General features: G+C 37.9%; 1 protein-coding gene across 3 annotated transcripts in view; it reads right to left on the reverse strand.

Moving 5' to 3' along the window:
- LPHN2 (latrophilin 2) overlaps positions 1-21,609 on the reverse strand; it is a 152,727-nt gene that overhangs the window by 122,992 nt on the left and 8,126 nt on the right. For all 3 annotated transcript variants that reach the window (XM_009333816.1, XM_009333815.1, XM_009333818.1), the window contains exon 2: positions 8,003-8,175. In XM_009333816.1, the coding sequence (XP_009332091.1) occupies positions 8,003-8,075 (73 nt within the window). In that variant the 5' untranslated portion in view covers positions 8,076-8,175. The remainder of the gene's footprint in view (positions 1-8,002; positions 8,176-21,609) is intronic.

The raw sequence follows: 21,609 nt of genomic DNA on the forward strand, positions 1-21,609 counted from the left end.
TCCGATTCTCTCCCCCATCCCACCGGGGGGGAGTGAGCGAGCGGCTGTGTGGGGCTTAGTTGCCGGCTGGGGTTAAACCATGACACCAACTAAAAATGCAGCAGATAGGAGAATCTGGTTTCAGTATCAACTTCCTCTCGGGTTTCCGAAATGAATTACTGAACTCAAATTTAACAGGAAAATTGCTCAAACAGCACCTTGCATTAATTGTACTTTCTGCTGGAACAGAACAAAACTACCTAACTCCTGAGAGAGATGTCAAAATCCCTGCCAAGGGAGAACACAAAAGCGAGCTCTCCTTCCATCATTGAGATCCCTCATAAAACTCACCGAGTGCTGTATCCAACAACTGAAAGTTATGTGGTCCCCCTGGGTTTCTCACATGTATGTGTTGCTTAGGCAACAGATGAAAAAAAATTCCTTTTGCTTCCCAGCTAGTCTCCCACACACACATTTTATACACCGAGAAAACATCAGTGACTATTATACTAGTATAAATCGAGAAAACAAAAAGAATTAAACATTCCCAACCACCTGGACACATCCAAGCTCAGGAGGAACAACCAGGGAGTCTCCCCTACCACTGCCAACACACTTGCGTACGTTTACACGGGTTGCCTTAATGTCACCGGGACATGGATGAATCGTCTCCCTGATTGAAAGATGGACCCACGAACCGAGCTAACATTCATACAACTCCACTTCTTTACACTTCACAAGAAAGCCAGGAGATAGAGATTACAGAAACACAAAGAGCTTTAGCACAACTGGAATTTGAAAGCCAGTGAAGTAGTTCGAGACTCTTTCTGGAAGGGCAAGAATTTGGGTGCCTTCAAGCAAAAGCATTTTTTCAGCTCCTATCTATCAGAAAGAACCGCATATTCAATTTATCACATGATGTCTTTGGATTTGAGGTGTGGCTCATTTACAGAATCACCCATACAAAATTTATCATGTGTTAAAAATGTAAAAAATTCAGTATTCCTGGAAAAAAGTGAACGATGATTGGCACAATATCCAGTGTTCATGGGTCTCGTTCAAAATGTCAATCCAAACAAACCATCAATGGGTAAACTAGTGCTATCTATAGAAATGAGTAAAACTGGAGCCGGTCCAGCTTTGACAGAACAGAATTTTATCAATTTGAAGCGATTAGAAACAAAAAAACCTGCAAGTGTGGTTTTACCAACACAGGCACATAATAAGTACCATGTAAAATTGAAAGTACAACAAAATTATGCATGAACCTTTACTATATATGTGTGTGGTTTATTTCCTTATCTTCCTTTCTTCTAATTTTATATTTGGATAGCATATAATAGAATGTGCTGCTTTAGAGCCATATTATCCAAGTACAAAGTCATATAATAAACAAAAAAATAATAGAGGGAGCAACTAAAAATATTCTCCTAACCAACCAATGTTGATGGGTAAATGTGATACTAATTAACCACTGTAAAAGGCCAGTCAATTTTTAAGTGTCTCTTCCATGAAGGTTACTGTATAAATATACACAATTGCATAACAGCATGTTGGGAGCTCCTGTACTATTAAGTGCATTTATGACTAGAGTATGGACAGACAACAAGCCAAGAACTTCTCCCTGTCAATGGTTTTCTCTCCTCTTCCTCACGTAACACAACCTGGAATGCCATCACAAACACAGAAGTGGGCACATATATGAAACATACATTAGAGCTGTTCACATAAGTCCTTTTTCTGTAGTGCTTTCGTCCTGCATACACTCGCTGCTATTAAGACATCCGTACAACACACAATTAGCATAAAATGTATTACTTTTCTGTCCCATTTACTCACAGATGTAGACCATGAACATCAATGGAGCTACTTGCAAGTATAAAGCCCATTATGTGCTTGTAGAACTTGGCAACGACTATTAAATCTAAAATCATTATACTTTATGATAATTTTTATAATCTGATCATAAGGCCACTAAATGTAATAAGAAAGCCAGTGCTGAGGCACTCAGTGATATCAGATGCTTCAGGCACTTATACTTCCATTTTACACTATGACCTGAAAGTACAATATAAAGAAAGACAATGTTGTTGAAGCAATATAAAAAACCTTCTTACTAAGACAAACAGTATTCTTCCATTTGACATAAAACAGAAACGAAAATAATTAAATACTTTTAAAAATACAAGTGTTAATAAAAGTAAACGATACCTTTTTCCATATTTAGTAATAGAGTACTAGTGAAGCCTATAAATTTTTTAAAAGACATATATGTCCAAATTCTGCTATTGTGTTCTTGGAAAGGTACCTTACTGTAATAAACTAATCTAAAATATACCCAGATTTATATTTAATGAAAGAAAAGCCCCGTAGGCAATGCTGTCAGTGCAGGTTAGCTGAAGGTTAAGTCAATCCCCTCTCACTGCAGTGGTCAGCTGCATGGCTCGCCTTGCCCACCGAGACCCAACGAGGTTACAGCAACAAAAGACGGTAAACTGAAATAATAGCTTAGAGGGCGCTGAAAATATAACACCTGCCCTTAGCACAACACACTGCGTTTCTACAGTTTTACGTGTTACAGGGTTCTTTTCTTCTTCTGAATACAGAGCTCAAGAAGATGCAAAATCTCCCCTTCCTAAAGGAGAATGTTTTTAAGTAACTGAGGAAGAAGGCAGCATATTAAAATAGTAATACTATTATTCATCTCAGAGTAATTATGCATTTATACTTTTCTCTTTGCTTAAATCATAAGACCCTTACATTAACATTTCCTAGCAAATTCTCATATAAGTGTTAGTACAGTATTTAAAATGGTTCTTCATGCATTCTTCTACATGGTTCTTCCACATTTTAAAATAGTGGTGATTTTGCTTTGGTTCCAAAAATGTAATGTTACAGCATAGGATCCTGCAGACTTCACTGCTCAGGGAATATATGAAAGGATATTCACTGCCAGCACGTTAAAGAATCTCTGGCTTTTCCAGGCAGTCTGTCAATCTCCATTATCTGGAAATGCACTTGAAAAATTTAACAGACATTCTTCTTTAAGAAGTTTGGTCTCAGTGTTTAGATCAATTTCCTTTCAGAAGATACGTTGGGCCTACACCTCCCTCAGAAAAGGAAAAAGAGATGTCCCAGATAAGTATGCACCAGAATATCCCAGTGAAAAACGGCATGCTCTTCCAGGAAAGAAAACAGGACTCAGTGCAGCAGTTGCTTTCTGCCGAAACCCAATTGCTCCCTTCACACAGATACTTTCTTCTGCATAATCTGCATTAACCAATTAAGAAAAAAACATTTGCTAAAGAATCATAAATATCATGACAAAAATGAAGATAGCGTTGGAAGGCTTATTAGAGAGACCCTCCAAAGGGCAGGCAATAACTGGCTGGCCTTAGTACTCTGGGTGTGTTTACGGATGCTTTGCGACCTCTGTTAAACCAAGTAGTTGCCTACTAACTGTGTGCTTCACAGAGCTCTCACTGTGATAAATTCCCCGGCTAGGAATTAAATTAGTGCTCCTAGTTGCTCTTGCGTGACTCCGTAATGGGTTTCACCCCTTGTAGAACTTAAATCTGCTAATTAACAGAAGTTGATTTATTCTCAAGTCCAGGGTACAAGATCTTTTGAGTTTTTATCCTGGGCAAAATCCTACCAATTCTTCCTAGTAAAAGTACAGGAAAACCTACGTGCTTCTACAGTTTGTCGAGTACCTGTGCCATATGCTTTAGACACTCTAAGTCTGAGTGGCTTGACAGGAGGCTGAAGATCTGAAGCAATACACTAAAATAGCAAATACCTTTGTAGTGGCCCAATGTATGTTATCTGTATTTAGTATGTCTTTTCTTTAGTACATGCACTAATGTTGGCTACGCACTTAAAACTGCTCCCAATTTAACACTCAGCTCCTTGGCTGGTATAAGTGGAATTTACAGGAATTTATATTTCTCTGTGTAATGTTAATTAAAATGTACATTCAGAGGCAAAGACAGGCTGGATTTTAAAAAAAAAAACATCAATGCCATTTAGGAAAACAGAATTAAATAGATAATGAAAGCATCATGCTTCTTCCTTGGGACAAAGCATAGATAATAATTCATAATAAAATGAATTAAAATTGTATTAAACCTTGATTAAAATAAAATGTAAGCAAAGAAAATTATTTCATTGCTTCCCAAGCACTTGCGCTTCTCATGCAGCAGAAGCGAATAAAAACAAAAGGCATCTAAAGCTAGTAGAAAAGGTGGACTTTCTAAGCAAGATAAGGCTTAAAATATCAAAACTTGTACAGTCCAAAAACCAATCTTAATCAGAATGTTTAGCTCTGACATCTTTTTTTCAAATGCATATTAGTGTATCTGTCTTAACTTGCTTGAAGAGAAACCAATAATACATATAATAAGCTTTTTACTCTGCTTTGCTATGGAAACAAGGCATGTGTGATCTCACTCTGACTTTCTGTATTTTCTCAGATAATTTTTAACTTGTTGGATGATTTCGCCTAATTAGGAAGCTGGGGGGGTGGGGGTGGGGGGGGAGAAAAAAGATAGAGGTGGTGTCAAAAGTAATTCCTTTCCTATGGTTCGTAGGAAACAGGTACGTGAAGGTGAGGGACTCAACTGCATGGGACCGACAGGAGCAGGAACCCACTCCTTCCGTGAGAGCAGAGAGCCGGGACGGCGTGGGACCGGGGACGGACTCCGGCACAGCCGCAGTGGAAGCTCCTGTCTCCCCCAGGAAATCAGCCACGGTACGAGGCCGGGCTTCACAGCTACCTGCGTAACTCCCATTCAAACTACTTTCCAAGGTAGTTCTTTCAGTCCGTCTTTTGTAATAACATTGTACTTTGAGAGACAGACCTATAGTAGAATAGGCTAGAAAAAGGGACAGAAAAATACCTTCCTAAATGACATTCATATTCAAGCTCATGACTTCAGCTTTTCATTCCTTTTTCCCGCCTCTCATCTTATTTAGGGCTGGAATGCTTGCTGTTGATGGTAATAACAATGTTTTTCAAGCCTCTACACAACAATATTGACCTGTTGCTGATCAATGTACCAGCAGCGTATAATAACTTGGTGCGGTCTTCCCTCCAGCTGCCAGCACTCGGCCGTTCCAGGTTCATTTTACCTGAAGGAACAGACTGTTTCAAAAGCAACCCCACCTGAACTGCTCTAGCCAGGAAAAACAAAGCAAAACCAAGACCTTCTTAACTGAAGATATGATTCCTATTTGGATAGGCAACACTAAAATAAAATTGCAGCCTTCATATAACTGTGCCTACTTGCTAATTCCCTGGTGAGTTAGAGTTAAGGCACTGTGAGAGTAATGAAGTCTTTATCTTGATTGGAAAATGTTTCGTTATATGAACAAATGAGTCACTTGTCCACACCCAGGATCTTTTTATCCCCCCTCTCTCTCTGTTTAACTGTACAGAAACATTAAAGTATAACAGCAGGGAACTCAACCAGGTTTCATCGCCCCCATCAACTGCAACAACCTTGTATGATTTCTATAAAAAAACCCCAAGTTCCAAGCGAGAGAATTAAAGATTTTCTTATTTCTAGCAAAAGTTAGATGCTCTTATTTTAACCTTTGTTCGTGTTCATACTTCCAGGCATGAAGTGCTACTAAAGCACGTTACACTTGGCATCTCTTATTACTGAAGCAGAAGGCAATGTAATCTTGTGAGAAAGTGTAATAATGCGGTATTCATTTTGCTTCTGTGGCTGGAAGCCAACTCTATATTAATATTCATTTCCAGTATACAGAGCCACAATATTTCATTTATTTTAAGAATTTACAATTAATTTGGTATGATTCTGTTATCTGCTCCCAACTTCCTTCCCTGTTTCTTTTAGCTGAAAAAGCAGCTCTTGTACAGACTTTAAAAAAGTAAATTCGCAACTGAAGCATCAAAAGATTGCTACTGGCTACTAAAAGCAAGAAAAACAGGGACAGAACAAAATAACTTGAAATATTACAGAGGACAATGGAAATTAGCTTTCTGCAAATGGCAAAAATTCAATCTGCAGAAGTTCTCAGCTGACTTTTTCCTTTCCAAACTCAGCAGATAAAACATTCTTTGCAGCATGCTGTTTGCTACTGTAATCAGACCAGAGAAAGTCAGTTGTTTGTCTGTTTTCCTTTCTGTTTTCAAATTTTATCAACCACCACATAGCATTCAACTGAAAGTAGTCTTGTGAATCTTTGAAAAATGTACTAGATATAGGGATCTGAAACAATTACAATAACAAATAAAATCCTCAGTATTTTAAAACTTCAGAAAAAACATAAATAGATGCCTCTACTTCTTAGACCTTTGGTTTCAACTAGTGCAACCACTTTTGCAATTTAAGTGCATTTATAATTAACACAAGTTATTACCAGCCAGTCGTAAGATTTATAATTCCATTCTCCTAACATGCATTTACCTTCCTTACCTGTGAAAAAGGATGAAAAGCATTTTACCTTCCAGCTGTTGGCACTTACTTTCCTATAAAAGTGACATTATACCCAAGTCCACAAACTCAACAGACACCAAGAGAGCAGTCAATACAGCAGCTACCAAATCAGAAATCCCATCAATGACGAAACCATCCAAGATCTGCAGTGTGCCGTGGGAAATGCCAGTTTTCTAATCTATCCTGGCAATATTTAAGAAGAAAGAGGGGAGGGAGGGGAAACTGACTGTGAAAGCTATTTAAGTGAAATGAGACTTCCCCATGTTCAGAAACCTTCATGAAGACTCCTAAGACGCACTCCCTGATATATGTGTATGTTCAGACATACATATGAATAACCTATTTTAGCAAAGCTCGTCTGTCAATACAACACAAGATCAGAGTCGTAGTCTGGAATAAACGCTTAGGAAATTCCACAGTGAACATGGAAAACTGCATACAATATTTACATTTTTAACCTCGGGTTTTGCCATTTTTGGGGACTAGATCCTTTTTGTTTGTATAGATTTGGCAAAGAAGAGAGGGGGAGGCAGAGCAGCTGTCCTGAAGTATCTCTAAAAATTTAGCCTTAAAATTCAAGGAATTTTGACACGGTAAGATATGTATCTGCTTTAAAAGATGGTGAGATCACGCCACAGATGCACCAAAGAAGCCTATATATTATATACCAATTACTGAATAATGTAAGAAAGGCAGGGAGGTGCTACTTTATTACTAAACCAGTCTTTTCACCTGCAATCTATTCAATCAAAATGATTACACCCAGAAATAGCCCCAAGTTCTATACAAAAATTTGTAATTAAAAATTCATGTTTTCCTGATCATTCATTTGTGTTTCTCTGTTACTAATTAAAAGGGCCACAAGAACAGCTGGGGAGACAGGCTAACTGGATAAAATACAGTTTACGAAGAAAAACAGATAAAGAATAGATGATACAACTTTTCCTAAAAAGCTTTTTCCTTCCTCATATTTTTGATTTAAGAGCTATTTTAAACACCACATTTGATAGCATGAAGTATTTTTCCCTTTTTGTTAAAAAGCAAAAGTATTTTTTAACTATATGCTATTCCTCTATGCACTTTGAGTTTTACTTCCTGAAATTTAACTTGCATAATTCTAGTCTTAATGAAGTGTTTGCCATTTTATTTTCAGCCAGCCAAATTAGAAAAGTAAAAGAGGTATCTCATTTGCACTGTTTAGTTATTTTATATCATATTTAACAAATCTATACATTGCTAACAAATGGTTGCACAATGAGAACAGAAAACAGAAGAGTAAACAGGAAGAGTCCAAAAATAAGGCACCTACCAAACAAGGATATTAATACTGTCACTTCAGTTGCCTGAACACTGCATTTCAGTTTCAATATACCACACTGTATCAAAACCGATTTTTTTTCATTAAAAACGAGGATTTGAATCTTATAAATTAAACCTAGAACACGCTACAGATACTTTTAATTTGACATCTTAAAACTTCAAGTCATCTAACATAAATTAATTGTACAGACCATTCATCTCATCTGCAAACACACGTAAAAAAATAAACTAAAGCTTACCTTCACTACACTGCAGGAAGCTGATAATGAGCAGAAACCAAAAACTTTGCATTCTGCAGCCAGAAGACACCATTATTGACCCCTGTAAGAATTTTCTTTGTATTCCTTAATGAATCCAGTTATAAAAGCCCAGCATCATCGAAACCAGTGGTCTGCATTATTCATCTTCATACCTGGAGAAGCAGAGGATTTGGAAGAAAAGGAGAAAAAAATCCATCAATAGCTGAACACCAATAATTTAGAATACCAAATTTTACTTGACATGAAGACAGAAATTTTTAATAAAAACTGACAGTACACCTGTACTGTAGCTCAGAATCTGGCACGTTTGTGGGATGTAATCTCTCAAGGTCAGTGATCATTAAACAGAATGCCAAATAATGATACATGTTAAAGTTGAAAGTACGAATGTTATTGATGTACTTGCACTAAGACACATGGGGAAAAAAAAAAAAGAGAACGTTTTCTCCGAATATAAGAAATTGGATTTGCAGATGACTAGGCTAAGCTTTTCCCACTCCCCAAATCTGACACAATCTGCATTTCTCTACCTCAAAGAACAACAATAAAATTAAATCTAGGGCACTGCCGTATTTCTTTGTGATTCACAACATGGAGTGGCTGAGAACAATGGAGCAACTCTGCTCAACAGTGAGGCTCTGCAGGTCTCCTCCCCGCCACGGCCCGGCGTTCCCTTTGTGCTACACACAGGTTGCTCTCCTCAGATATGGAGCCCTAACAGCAACTTTGCCGACAAAACACTCTGTTTGGTGAGGAAGCCTCTTCATATGACTCTACAGTTCGCTGTATTTCTACCCAATAAACACCTTCAGAGAAAAGGAAATAAACATAATAGATGAGACTCTCCTGTCCTTAGCCTCTGACAAGATTTGTCTCCGACTGAGAAATAGCAACCGAGCTGCTCCTGTAAACGATGTACCAAAGGAAGAATTCTTAAAGCTATCATTTGCATTTGAAAAATATAATTATGGTGATAGAGTGCAGTTGCTGTGATAGAAGATTTGACAGCAGAGTGCTCCCGTTCACTAATGACTTCATTCTCTCACCAGCTAACTGAGTAACTACATACTTCCCCTTCCATATCTCACTGTACAAAGCTAGATCGTGCTTCAGCCCCGACTATTAGTTTGGGAAGCTAGAGAAAAATGAACATCCATATAATATAAAAACAAATGATTTTTAACTACAAAGCTGGCTCCATATATTACAGATATGTGAAACTTTGGAAGAATGACTCTCTGAACATTGCGGCCATCATAGATCCAAAGAGCTGAGTCTGGTGCCACATTGGCTTGGTCTCTCCAAAACCAATGGACAGGACTGTGTGGATGTATTCCTGAGATATTTGAAATTAACGTTACTTTAAAAACATATAACAATGACTATGTAAAAATTTAAGTGGCAGGATCCAAGTCGCTTATGAGTCTTACGAGTACTGGAGCATGTTGAGGACTTTAAAAATACATTTACCCTTTTGGCAAGGAGAACTGGAAAGGATGAAGAGCACACAGTGCCAGACACGGAAATTCTATGATCTGCAGACCATTTTCAGAAGTAGAAAGTGTAACTCCTTTTATATTAGTCAATGTTAATATTAATCAATGATAAGTTTGTTCCCTGAGCACACAGACAGCAACAAGACTGACACTCAGTTTTTTCCCCCAAGGAGAGAAAGATGAGAATTAACAGAAAACATTATGGAACAATTTCTCTGGCTCTCAGTGAAGGCAATGTGACTGTGGCAGAATAGGAAATTATTAAATAGCCAAGTAGGCTTCTTTGCTTGGCTCCTCTTTAGGAGGAGAGATGCCACTTCAGTGCAGGCATCCCTCTCACACAACACAAGCGTGCTTGTGATTTCTCACACAGGGAAATGAAAGAGAACTGACATCTGAGGCCGACTGATTTTATGTTTATTTATACATAAAAACAAACCCTTTTTCCAATTTCCAACTACAGACAGGTGCTCTTCAATCACAGGCGCTTTTATCCGCATGTATTTCAACAAAGAGCATGCAATAGCAAACGGAGTGCTTCAGTGCAGGACAGCCAGAGCGTGGCTCTCCCTGGCACAGACCTATGTGCCTAGAGGTAAAAGATGTGCCCTCAATTTAGATGGTGATACATCAGCTGCTACAGGACAATCCAGAAGCAGTTACGAAGAGATGGTCATATTGCATCTCCAGAACTTTGACACTGGGCTGTGAGTGTTTTGCAACTAAAAAAAAAAAAAATCTAAAAATCCACAAAGGATGCACTGCATTCAGCAGAAATTACAATTGCAAAGGAGCTCCTGCTGAGCAAAGAAGAAAAAATTGCCACCATGATATATAAAAAAAAAAACCCTGGAGATAGTTCAGCTAAAAGCTTGGGAAGAGCTTGGATTAATTTTTTACCTGTAGCACCCAAAGGAAAAATCATGAAACTATTTCACAGACACTACAGACTAATCAGCATAATTTCAGTAAGCAATCAGAATAATCCAAGAGAAAAGATGAGGAACAATAATGGCTGAAAGTGAAATTAAGTCAGCCTTCTGATTGCTCCCAGTCCATCCAGAAGATTTTGACTTACCGAGACTCAAGTTTTATCATTATTTCCATAACATATCACTGCACACCCAGATTTCGAGACATCTTCCTTCACCTTCAAGTGGATAGTGACATACCTGTGCTTTATCATCCTTAAACTCATTGCTTCCTTGTGGGCTTTTTTGAAATTGGAGGGGGGAAAGGGTTGTGTTAAAAACAAAAACAGTAATCAAAGCACCACTTGCGGTACCCAACATCCCTCTAGGAAGTAGCTGCAAAATTTATGGGAGAGATTTTTTGGTTTTTTTTAATTGAGTAAAAGTTCCTGACCTTGTAAACTGACTTATTTTAACTGTTTTCAACACGAAACCACAGTTTCTGAAAGGATATTGATGTTTTTGTGATACCAAAACCAGCAGAAACTATTCAACTACGAATAAATGCAAATTTTAAGGACAAATTTAAGTGCTTTGTGCAATATATTGTTCTCTCTGGATTGCTGTAGCCTACAGACACAGAATTTAACTCAGTGTGCTGCTGCAAAAAGAATTCAAAATGAACTAAACAGCCCCTACCAGATTATCAGTAACACGTTTTTCTAAAAAAGCAAGAAAAAATTAAGCAAAGTTTAGAAAACTGATGCAATAGGGTTTGGTTTTGCTTCTTTCGAATAAAAATTAACACCTTCACAGCGAACAATTTTTAATGCAACCTATATATTTGAGAAACTCTACGTGGCTCCAAGTAAAAGAACGGTGCAGTTCTGAACCAACTATTCATCAGTATAACAAAAGCTAATCCTGAAAACGGTATCCAGACATGAGCCGGAGCCAGAGCACTCCAGCTATAGACACGGCTGTCAGCCGCATCCTTCTGACCATCCATCTATCAGCGATACGGAGACTGTCAGTGGCATCTCACAACAACAACAAATCCCAAACCAAACAAGTAGGACCAGGAAAAGAGGTATTAAGTTACTTCTGTGTAAACAGAAAAAGGAGACCACGGCGAGCGGCTCTCCTGCGCAAATAACTTATTTCCCCTCAGACCTTAATAAACCTTTTCAGTGACTCTGATCACTGACTGCTTGGGCTTGTGGGTGGGGCAGAGATAAACTCCCTAGAGCAAAAGGTTGCTTGAATTTCAGAGTGCAATAAAAGCTGCCCAGAAAATTTCAGTTGTAACTTAAATCCCTACCTCTGGGCCATACTGCAGTCTCTCATAGAAAAAAAAACCACCAAACCTCTGCTGGAAACAGAGCGGATCACCTTGTTGTTTCTTTGCATATATGCTGTTAAAGGAGACTAGATCAGTACTGGAAATGTTCATGTTCAAACCTGTACCCTGCAAAGGTATTGGGCATCTCTTCATACTGTATTCATAAGCCGTGCTCCAAGTCCCGAATATCTTAGTGCCCCTGCCTCGCTTCCTTGTTCTCCTGTGCTTCTGAAACTTCTTACAGATGGAACACGACCGCTGCAGAATACGTGCCACTGTTGGCCATCCCTCTCCCCGCAGCATTGCTCAAGAGCACCCCAGAGGTAAGAGAAAGCTGCTCCAAGCATGCTCCTTGAAATACTTTCATCTTTGAAGAGAAAGACCTCTAAAGGACTGCCGCGTCCCGATTCCACTCTGTTTAACCTTCCCAAGGTTTTATTTTCAAAAGCCAAAAAAGGGTCTTTTAAGAGCTTCCGGACAACTGACACAGCATGCTCAAGAGCTGCCTTTTCCCTCCTGTTCCATCCAGCTTTTCAGGCAATTAAGACAGAGGGGAACACAAAAGATCTTTCCAGCGAAGCAAGAATGTTTTTCTTTAGCTGCAAGTCTTTCAGACTAACGTTCATGTATTTTACAATATAGTGCTTAATTTTCCAAATCATCTTAGAAACACCGTGAATCACTTGCAACCTCAGTCAAGCTTTAACATCTCTATTACAGAAACAAAAAATACACCAGCTTTACAGGCGATGAGGCACAGAGAGGTAAGGAACATCAGCCATAGCTGCACAGCTCGTACACACCGAGGAACTAGCAGAACCCAGGCAATCCTTCTTATAAATCCTGTATGACCTACCTTGCCACACGTGCAGCACCCCCACTGCCTTTCATAACCCAGTTTATGAAACTAAGTAATTCTGTAATATATCTGAGACACTCTGCAGAGGAAAGGAGGGGGAAGAGGAGGCAAGGGTGAGTAGATATATTTTCATACAATATAATAGACCACTTAGTCTCCTGAGAAATCATGTGTCCACGTGCCTTCCCCATCATGAGGCTTTCCCAATTTAAAAAAAAAAAAAGTTAAATTTCCTATAATCTGTAACATAAGAATTTAATTAGTGCCGTGTGATTAGTAAAACTGTCTAAGCCACATTAGTAAAATACTAGAATTAGACTAATGCTGTTTATGATCCAAGAGCTACAGTTTTATACGTATCTGCAATGAGACCCAGCTCTAGTTTTCAACGTTGAACATATCTTCAGATGCATTCAATATGAGTTATTCCTAAGTCTTCAATATGGTTATTCAAAAATTGACTTACATCAATAACTTTGCATTAGTGCTACAGTACCACAATGTAGAAAATCTTCAAAGTTGTGAGATCTTACAAAAAAAACTGAAGAAAAGCAAGACCCCGTGCTGGTTTACTTACCATCCTTCTACTACCTATGGTAAACGATCAATGCGTGATCTGTTCCAATTAAACAAGTTGCATATGGCAAGGAGAAAGGAAATGCTAATTCTGCTCTGTCTAAAATTGGTTAACAAAGACTTATTTTCCATTAAAAGCAATTCAATGCTTAAAATGTACCAGAGAGTCTTATCTTCAATTCTGTATTCAACAGTCCCTATTAATTGTCAGCTTGAACACTGGATTTCTAACCCAAAACATCTCTTTCCAAGTTGCATGGTAGGAATACAGTATCAGGGAAGGGAATAATACAGTAAGAACAAGACTTGACCAAGGTCATCCAATCTCGCAACAAAAAAAATGACTTCAATGCATTCAGCTGCACTGTACTCCGAAGTGACATACCCATGCCTGGGGAATGCCTCAAATAGCATGCCATGAACGTGCACCCTAAATTGAGAATGACCACAGAAATGCCCACCCCACATCAGTCTGAGTTCCCAGCTCATCAGTGCAGCAGATCATTCAAAATACCAAATCTACCTATGCAAGACATGACACTAAACAGTGCACTGACACTATTTTAACAGTGCAACATCACAAATTTAGTCCATCAGTCCACAGAAGCTCAGTGGTCTACCGCAATCATTCACAGAGAAAATAAATAGAATTTAAGAGGAAAAGATGAACATTTTTCCTTCTCATCAGCACTCCAGTTCGGCTTGGCCTCACTCTTGTGTTTTACAGACACATTACACAGTGCTCCATTCCCGACAAGCCAGCTTTGCCCCTTCTTGTTAACACAGGATAAAGCCTGGACACTCTAGGGAGTTTTCATTCAATAAGCCAGCAAAGTAAACCTTTGCTAGCGCTAATAAGAATGGCTTTTTTTGGCTCCAGGCACTCTCCTTTTGCCAGGTCTGAATTTCTCTTTTTGCCTTTGCTAAGCGCTCAGAATCAAGGGGTGGGGGTGGGGGGTGTCACTCAATCTTCATTGCAAATTCCCTGTATTTCACCTGAATCAACATCGTGCCGCTACATCAGACCACCTCCACTCAAAACAGTGCAGGTAAAACCTTTTTAACACTTCTGCCCTCTGTGTCACTACATCTTCCCAGGGTCTCAAAGATAAATCCCCAGCATCCAAAGACGGGGGGAGGGAAAGGGATGCTCTAAGTCAATTACAACCGTTATCGGCTGTAATATCTTCGTGTCACGCTGAGCATGTTAAATATGCTGATCACTTTGGACACCAGAGACACAGTCTGAGGCTGTTTGCCATTCTCTTCATTAAACTGCAAAACAAATAGCTCTCATTTTCAAACCTACGTAGGACAGATTTTATGAACATGAAAAATAAACAGGAAAATAATGAATAGCTATAAAAAACACTGAGAACCATATGACAAACCAAAAGAAGCAATCGTAACAGCTGAAGAAAATTCAAAGGCTTTTCAAACTTCTCAGAGAAGAGAAATCCTTAAAATAATCTATTTATATTAGAAGATATCATTCCTTTCCCTCAGAAAAAAAAAAAAATCACTAGACTAACATCAGCCAAAGACACTGCAGTCTTGTAAGACAGTAACTGTTTGCTGACAGCCTTGACAAGGCTTTGCAAAGGCCCGTATTTCTCAAAGCTGTTATGCCACTTAGCTGATCTCTTTTTTTTCCTCCCATCCAGTGTTTTTTACTGCTGAGAACTTGTTTGAAGTGGAAGTAGACTGAAAAACAAAACAAACAGAAAAGTCCTGGGACTGTGGTCAGACATGTCCGTACCTGTGCAGCGACGTGGTGTTTCTCTAGCTGACTGCAGGGATTTCAATGCACCCGATCTGCTTTATGACCGCTCAACATGGGGCTTAAGCAGGGAAATGAGTTCAAATATGCCTTTCAGAGCTGACACGCTGAAGTAAGACAACCTCATTAGACCAGCATACAGCCACCAGCAAAACACCCATGAGCTACTAACTTCCAAAATAAAATCAAATTACAGGCAAGAGCAGACAAGAACACATTTTTACCCATGCATTTACAGCATTTTTATCCATGCTGTAACTGGGTTAATGGGGGCTGTATAGCCCCAATATGCTGGACCTGCAACCGAACCATGGTCGGGGATGGCTGCGCTGCAGCCTCGGCATCTGGTATTCCTGCACAAACCTCAGTTCGGTAGCACCAATCCCCTGGAAACTACTGCACTGAAGACTTCTTGGCATGTGCCAAGGAATATTATCAAAAAGATTGATGAAGGTGCTGTGATAGCATCCATTTTAAAGTATCCCATTTTCTATCGGTTGTACTTAAGATCAGTATATGTGGTCTGTATTTAATATAAATGATACGGTTCAACTTTCAAGAACAAGCTTGTGTGGGCAGCAAAGTCTCTTTTGATTATTTTTACAAATTCTATCAAAAACCTTTGTTGTTACCAGAGAAATACCAACTCTTTAAAAAGTAACTGAAAAACATTTATCATTTTTAAAAAAATCAGGAGGAGGCGGCACATACATACACACACAATGCACTGGGTGTAATTTGTGGCCTGTCTTTTGCTTAGAGAGGAATATGGTTCTAATGTTAACATCTGTGAGACCATGGCCTAATCATTGTGCAGTGAAATATGAAACAAAATCAATGGTGGCACATAAGATGTAATCTCTACTGTGTTTGGCTCACTGCACTGAATCCTTGACTTATAAATCATTGTTACTAGCCATTCAGTGAATCAATATTCAGATTCCCTCTTGGTCTATACATATGACCACTAAATGAAATAATAATGACCAAAATCTGTCATATATTAGGTTATCAATATTACCAAAAGGGATTTCTTGGGAGCAATGAGGTAATCTAGGATAAAATATATCAGATGAGCATGCAAAGAAATGTGAAAAACCTGTGACTAAATATAGAGACAGCAGAAGAAAGGTATTTTTAAATACCTCTTCTTCCATCATATCCTCAAGTATTAACATTTACCATAGCATCACAATAATGCATTTCATGAAAGACCATTTCAATAATGTATGCTTTTAATTATGATTTAAAACATGCTGTACTTAAGCATTTTTTTTTCTTCTTTCAAATGACCCCTTAGGTTCTAGTTTTCTTTCTTTTCCCTGAAGCACAATTAGTATTACAGTGATCAGAGAGTAGTATTTTCTTACCAGCAGCCTGATAGTCAGGAGCTTCCGAAGACCACATTTTAGTTCCACTAAAAACCACCACCACCAAACAAACTTCTATGAGTAATTCCATAAAGCTGTATTTTCCAAACCATTCATAAACCATTTAGTTATCAAAAGGTAGTGGATCACCTCTTGCAGAGAAACCTGAGAAGTGCTGTGTGCTACCATCCCATACTCGGCCATGAGCCAGGTCAAAATTTCTAATTTTGACAACAGAAGAAGGGAAGGAATGATGGAGACCTCAAATACCTCACCTTTGAAAGAATAATCAACTAAGAATGGTCTTTACCTGTTTTCTTAGCACACAAGAGGTTCTCCAGGCAAGTATGACTTACAGGTAGAAACTTCACTGAATTTACATAACCCTCTGGAGGACTTCTGCATGTGTATTAAATAAAGAAGCGCACATTGACAGAAGACACATTTTTCAGGTTTACCAATTTTACATACCAGTAGCACTCAGAACGCTGAAAACTCAAAAATCATGAAATAAAAATCAACAAACTCACAGTTTTTCTTCCCTTGTAAACTGGCTTTTCTCATACGGGCATTCATGGTGAAAACAAGAATTCAAGGGTGAGAAGCCATGTATGACAGTACTGCACAGACAGCACTAACTCTCTTCCTTGCACCTACACACAAATACATGACCAAATTACATAACTATTGCTCGCACATCGTCAAGAATGTGCGAAACATATGCAATAAATATGGCAAATAAATCTCCAGTATCTATTCAGAAAGGGCCTGATTCTGCCATGAAACAAAGACTTCCCTTCTGCTACTGGATGATGGGCTCTGTAGAGACGTTCGAGTTGCCTAGGCATCTAATGGTGCAACTGTAGTTAAAGAGTATTTTCTTGTACAATTTAATAAGCAATGAACATTCAGGTGACTATTCTTAACTGTGCAAGGCAGCTGAATGACTACCAGTCATTCATCAGAGCTGTACCACTCCTTTAACTGGGGTGAACTGTGGGCTTTCTTATTTATTCAAACTATAACAGAAAAATAGAAAAGTATTTCAGTTCATTTTTTATTTCTTTTGTAGAAAGGCTAAGTCGGAAAACTAGAAAGATTACATTTGGAGAAGTTATGAGCAAAAAGAGCTCTGAATTATAATTCAACAGAAAGGCTCCTTCTACTTGCATGTACCACTAGAACTCTTTAGAACTCCTCCCCCTAGCATCTTACATAGTATTTTCTCTTCCTTCAGGGGGAGAAAAAAAAAAATTGTATTTTGGAAACAGTGAAAAGGGAATGTGAAAAGGGAAGTGTGAAGTGATACCTTCTATTAAACAAAATGGAATATGGGTTATCTCCAGCACTGCCATGCCAACCACAGCGAGCACTTGAGGACAAAGTATCTCTAAATCGCTTTCACTCGGAGAATTTTAAAAAACAATGAATACATTTCAAAGTATTCGAAAGAATGAACTCTTTTCATTGCAGTGACTGAAAACATTATATTTCCCATACATTTTAATTTTCTTTTAAATCATCCATACAGCACAGATGAAATTTAAGATACATTTTAAACACAATTTTTAGCAGCAACATGACCTCTGATGTTCTGTGGTTTCATTAAGCAGACCAAGAACTCTGTGTCATGCATTTACAATTTCTTCTAAATAATATAGGTCTTGGTAACTCAATGAGACAATGACACTGCTACTTTGGAAAATATTGTATTTTTGTTTAATTAGGTTATGTTATGATTTTAAATAATTTATTTACCCTTTCACAATTGCAAATACTTAATGGCCTTTATTTTGTATTCTTTTACTAGAAATTAAAGATTTTTTTTATTTATCCTTTCAGTATATTACATATATATAACAATGTTATATATATAAAACAATGTAATATAAACCTGCTCTTCATGTGTTCTGCTGCAGTTCATGAACTGTTTGTGCAACTAAAAAGAAAAAAGAATAAGTCTACATTTGTCTATCAGCAATATTTATAAGTGAACAGAGCAGAAAGATTACAAAATTTTAATAAGAACATTATATTATAGTAGCAATAATCTAGGTGTTTTACTGGGAAGTGAAGTGGATTACTGTAAATGAAATTTTAAATGTTCTTTCCATTTTATAGATAACACAAAATGACTCTTTTCATGTCTCCAGCGATAAGGATACATGTGCCACACATTTAAATAGTGCCTTCACCCCATCCAACCCTGCTCATGAATTAATAATTCAATGACATTAATACAAGAAGATAAATGATAAAGAGGTTGCAGCACAAGGGCCAATGGTACACATATACTTCTTATAGAACAGCTAATACCTCTCTGCCAATTACAGTTAGAACTTTTTAACAGTTTTCAATGGCATTTTTACTATCTAAATAGCAGCTTATGCACACACAATTTCACACAACTCAAGCTTAATAAATCTCCTGCTGCTACCAAACAATCATTCGGGGGGATTAAAGTGCAACATCTGCTAACATTAATAAGCATTTTACATAGCAGTATGTATAAAAGCAGTTGCTGTCGGTCTTCTGAAAAAGCTTCTAGACTGGTTTGGCATAAATTATACCTTTATCGTTCAACTGGTAACTTCAGCTTACGGCAACAAGAAGGTAGCTATTTTGCTACATAGCGGGGAAAAAAACAATCAAATTATATACTGACTGCAATTATCATCTGTAGTGGAACAATTTTCAAAATACTTGAAAAATAAACAAAAAATGTATGTATGCAAAGAATTTCAGGTAAGAAGCTGGTAAAGTCCCACAATTTCAGTATTTACAAGAAACCGAAGCTACCAATCTGTTTGCAAGAGACAGTTTCTCTCCTAATAGCAGTTACAGCTTTTTAATCCACCTTGGGCTTTTTTATTTGTATTTCTACCAAAGCAGAACCTACTGTGAAAGAATGTGTGGCTTTCCAAGGCATAAAATAAATACCAAGGGTTTTATTTAATTAGGAACTCCAGCATACATTTTTAGGTAGAATTTGGCAAACGAGCGTGTTTTGGAGTCGAGAGACGTGTAACATCAGCTTGAGCCAAGAACACAGTTGGCACACACGGCACAAACTTTTACGCGCAGCCCTGCCAACACAACTCAAGCCCTGCAGTTCAGCCATGGACAGCCGAATGCCAGAGCCTGCCAATCACCCCCTCTCTGTAGTGAATACAATGAACAGTCATATTCTAGCTGGTGTTACCATTTTATTGTAAAGCAGCTTTCAATACATTTTTAAAAACGTGGGGAGGTAAAGTATTTCAGGCTCTTACTTCATAAGCCCTACAATCTTAGTATTTTTTAGAAACTGAAAAGAATCAATAGTCAACATTGCAATAATAGATATTGTAACACTTATAATACCTTTGTATAGCGCTCCGAGATAATTTTGTTGTGTGGACACAGGTGGGCCAGTATCTGCAAGCTCATTTCTTTCTTTTATGCAAAAAGAAATTTCTATCAAAAATATCCAGAGAGATGACAGAACAGCAAACTGGATCAAATGAGTATGTAGAAAATACTTATTCTACTCTTCTTTTTAATTAGCAATTAATTTTCCATTATGAATTGCTTAAACATTATTGTTTTAACATTATTTTTAAAGTCAAAACATTGCTTTAAAAAGTACTATTACCATATTTTCCTGACATCACCTACATTCTTATTTGACGTGTTATAAGAGAGATGAAGAAAATCAAAGCAATAAGATAATAAAAGATTCCAGCAAGCCCAGTGCTTGAGAACTAACACTCGGGACCTTTGGATGCTATCAGGAACCAGGGCTGAAGCCAGGCTTAGCCAAGAAAAAACAGTCATTTAAGGACAGAAGAAAAAAGCTTAAAACAAAAGGTAAGTACATTTGGTACCTACTTTTGCCTCAGACTGATGGTTTCTTTAGGCTGAAGTCTGCACCTGCAATTCCCATACATATTTCAAAGATCGGAATCACTGTTGCCGGAGGAAGCACATGGGGATTAAGAACCCAGACGCCTCAGTGCCACAAACAGTCTTTCTTAAATACAGCTTGAATTTCAGATTACCATTTTAAAATAAAATTTTTTGAAGTTACTGTGCGCTGCCTGTAAAAACACAGCTTTATATAAAAGTGACAAATTCTTACTTTTTTCTTTCAGACTAGAAAAACATGATATTGGCACACGACTTTGTTTTCAGGCTATTCCTCCACCGGCACTCTAATTCTCACATCAGACATGTCCCCTGCCATGTGCTAGCCTTACACGTTCTTGAAGATTTACCGCTGCTGTAGTAGTCTCATGGCTATTTCAAATCCAGGTCACAAATTTCCACAGTTACTCAGATTAACATTTGCAATTTAATCTATTTTAACACAAGAATCCAACAGCACTGAGACGAAAACGAGGTGACTTTTTTACTCAAAGATGACTGAATATTAAATATGAAATTTAACAGGTTTTAATCATAACAGTTTGTAAACAGTGTAATATATACGTCTGCCCTAATTTATAAGATGAAATTCTCACATAACACTCATCAAACTGAGCACAAAAAAATTGTTCTGGCATTTCACTAAATTAAAATCTTCAGTCCCCACAGCAAGAATGCACAAATTTAGATTTTATTAATACCTTAAATCAAACTCACTTTTATGAAAGGCAATTTACAAGTCATCTTCTCTTGTGATAGCGAAGAATAGAACGCGGTCTTAAGCATATTTTTACAGACACTTTGATGATAGTCTAACCTTTTGGTCCGATTGCTATTTTTAACAAAAACAGCATTTTCTTTGAAATCAGGCAACCTCTTGTTTTCTTTAATATCGTTTTAAGCCTCCAGTGACAGAGTGGCTGACAGCTCAACAGACAGAAGGTAAATTTAAGAGAAGTTGTCTCTGTTTAGAAAACACGTGCCATTTTACCAGCTTCTCGTTCAGCAATCTGAAGAACTCCAAATTTAATCTAGATCACCGTATTTCACGGCTTGCCCGAAGATATCGTATTGTGCAAAACCTTCACACTCACAGAACCATGCAAGTCATACACATGCTCAACAAGCCACCTTGATTTAACTGGTGCTCTATGTACTTTAGTATTTTAAATTTCTAGCACTAAATAACACTACCAAGCCTTCTGCATTGCAGACACTCCTGCAACAGATTACAAATCAGATGCACAATGAAATCATCATCATCAGGTAGACTCCCCCGTACTGCCAGTTACTCACCAGGAATCAGTGAGAGTCGCACTGTGGGGCCCGAAAAAAGGGGGGGGGGA

This window comes from Pygoscelis adeliae, unplaced genomic scaffold (genome assembly GCF_000699105.1).
Source record: "Pygoscelis adeliae isolate BGI_AS28 unplaced genomic scaffold, ASM69910v1 Scaffold10, whole genome shotgun sequence".
Classification (NCBI taxonomy): Eukaryota; Metazoa; Chordata; class Aves; order Sphenisciformes; family Spheniscidae; genus Pygoscelis; species Pygoscelis adeliae.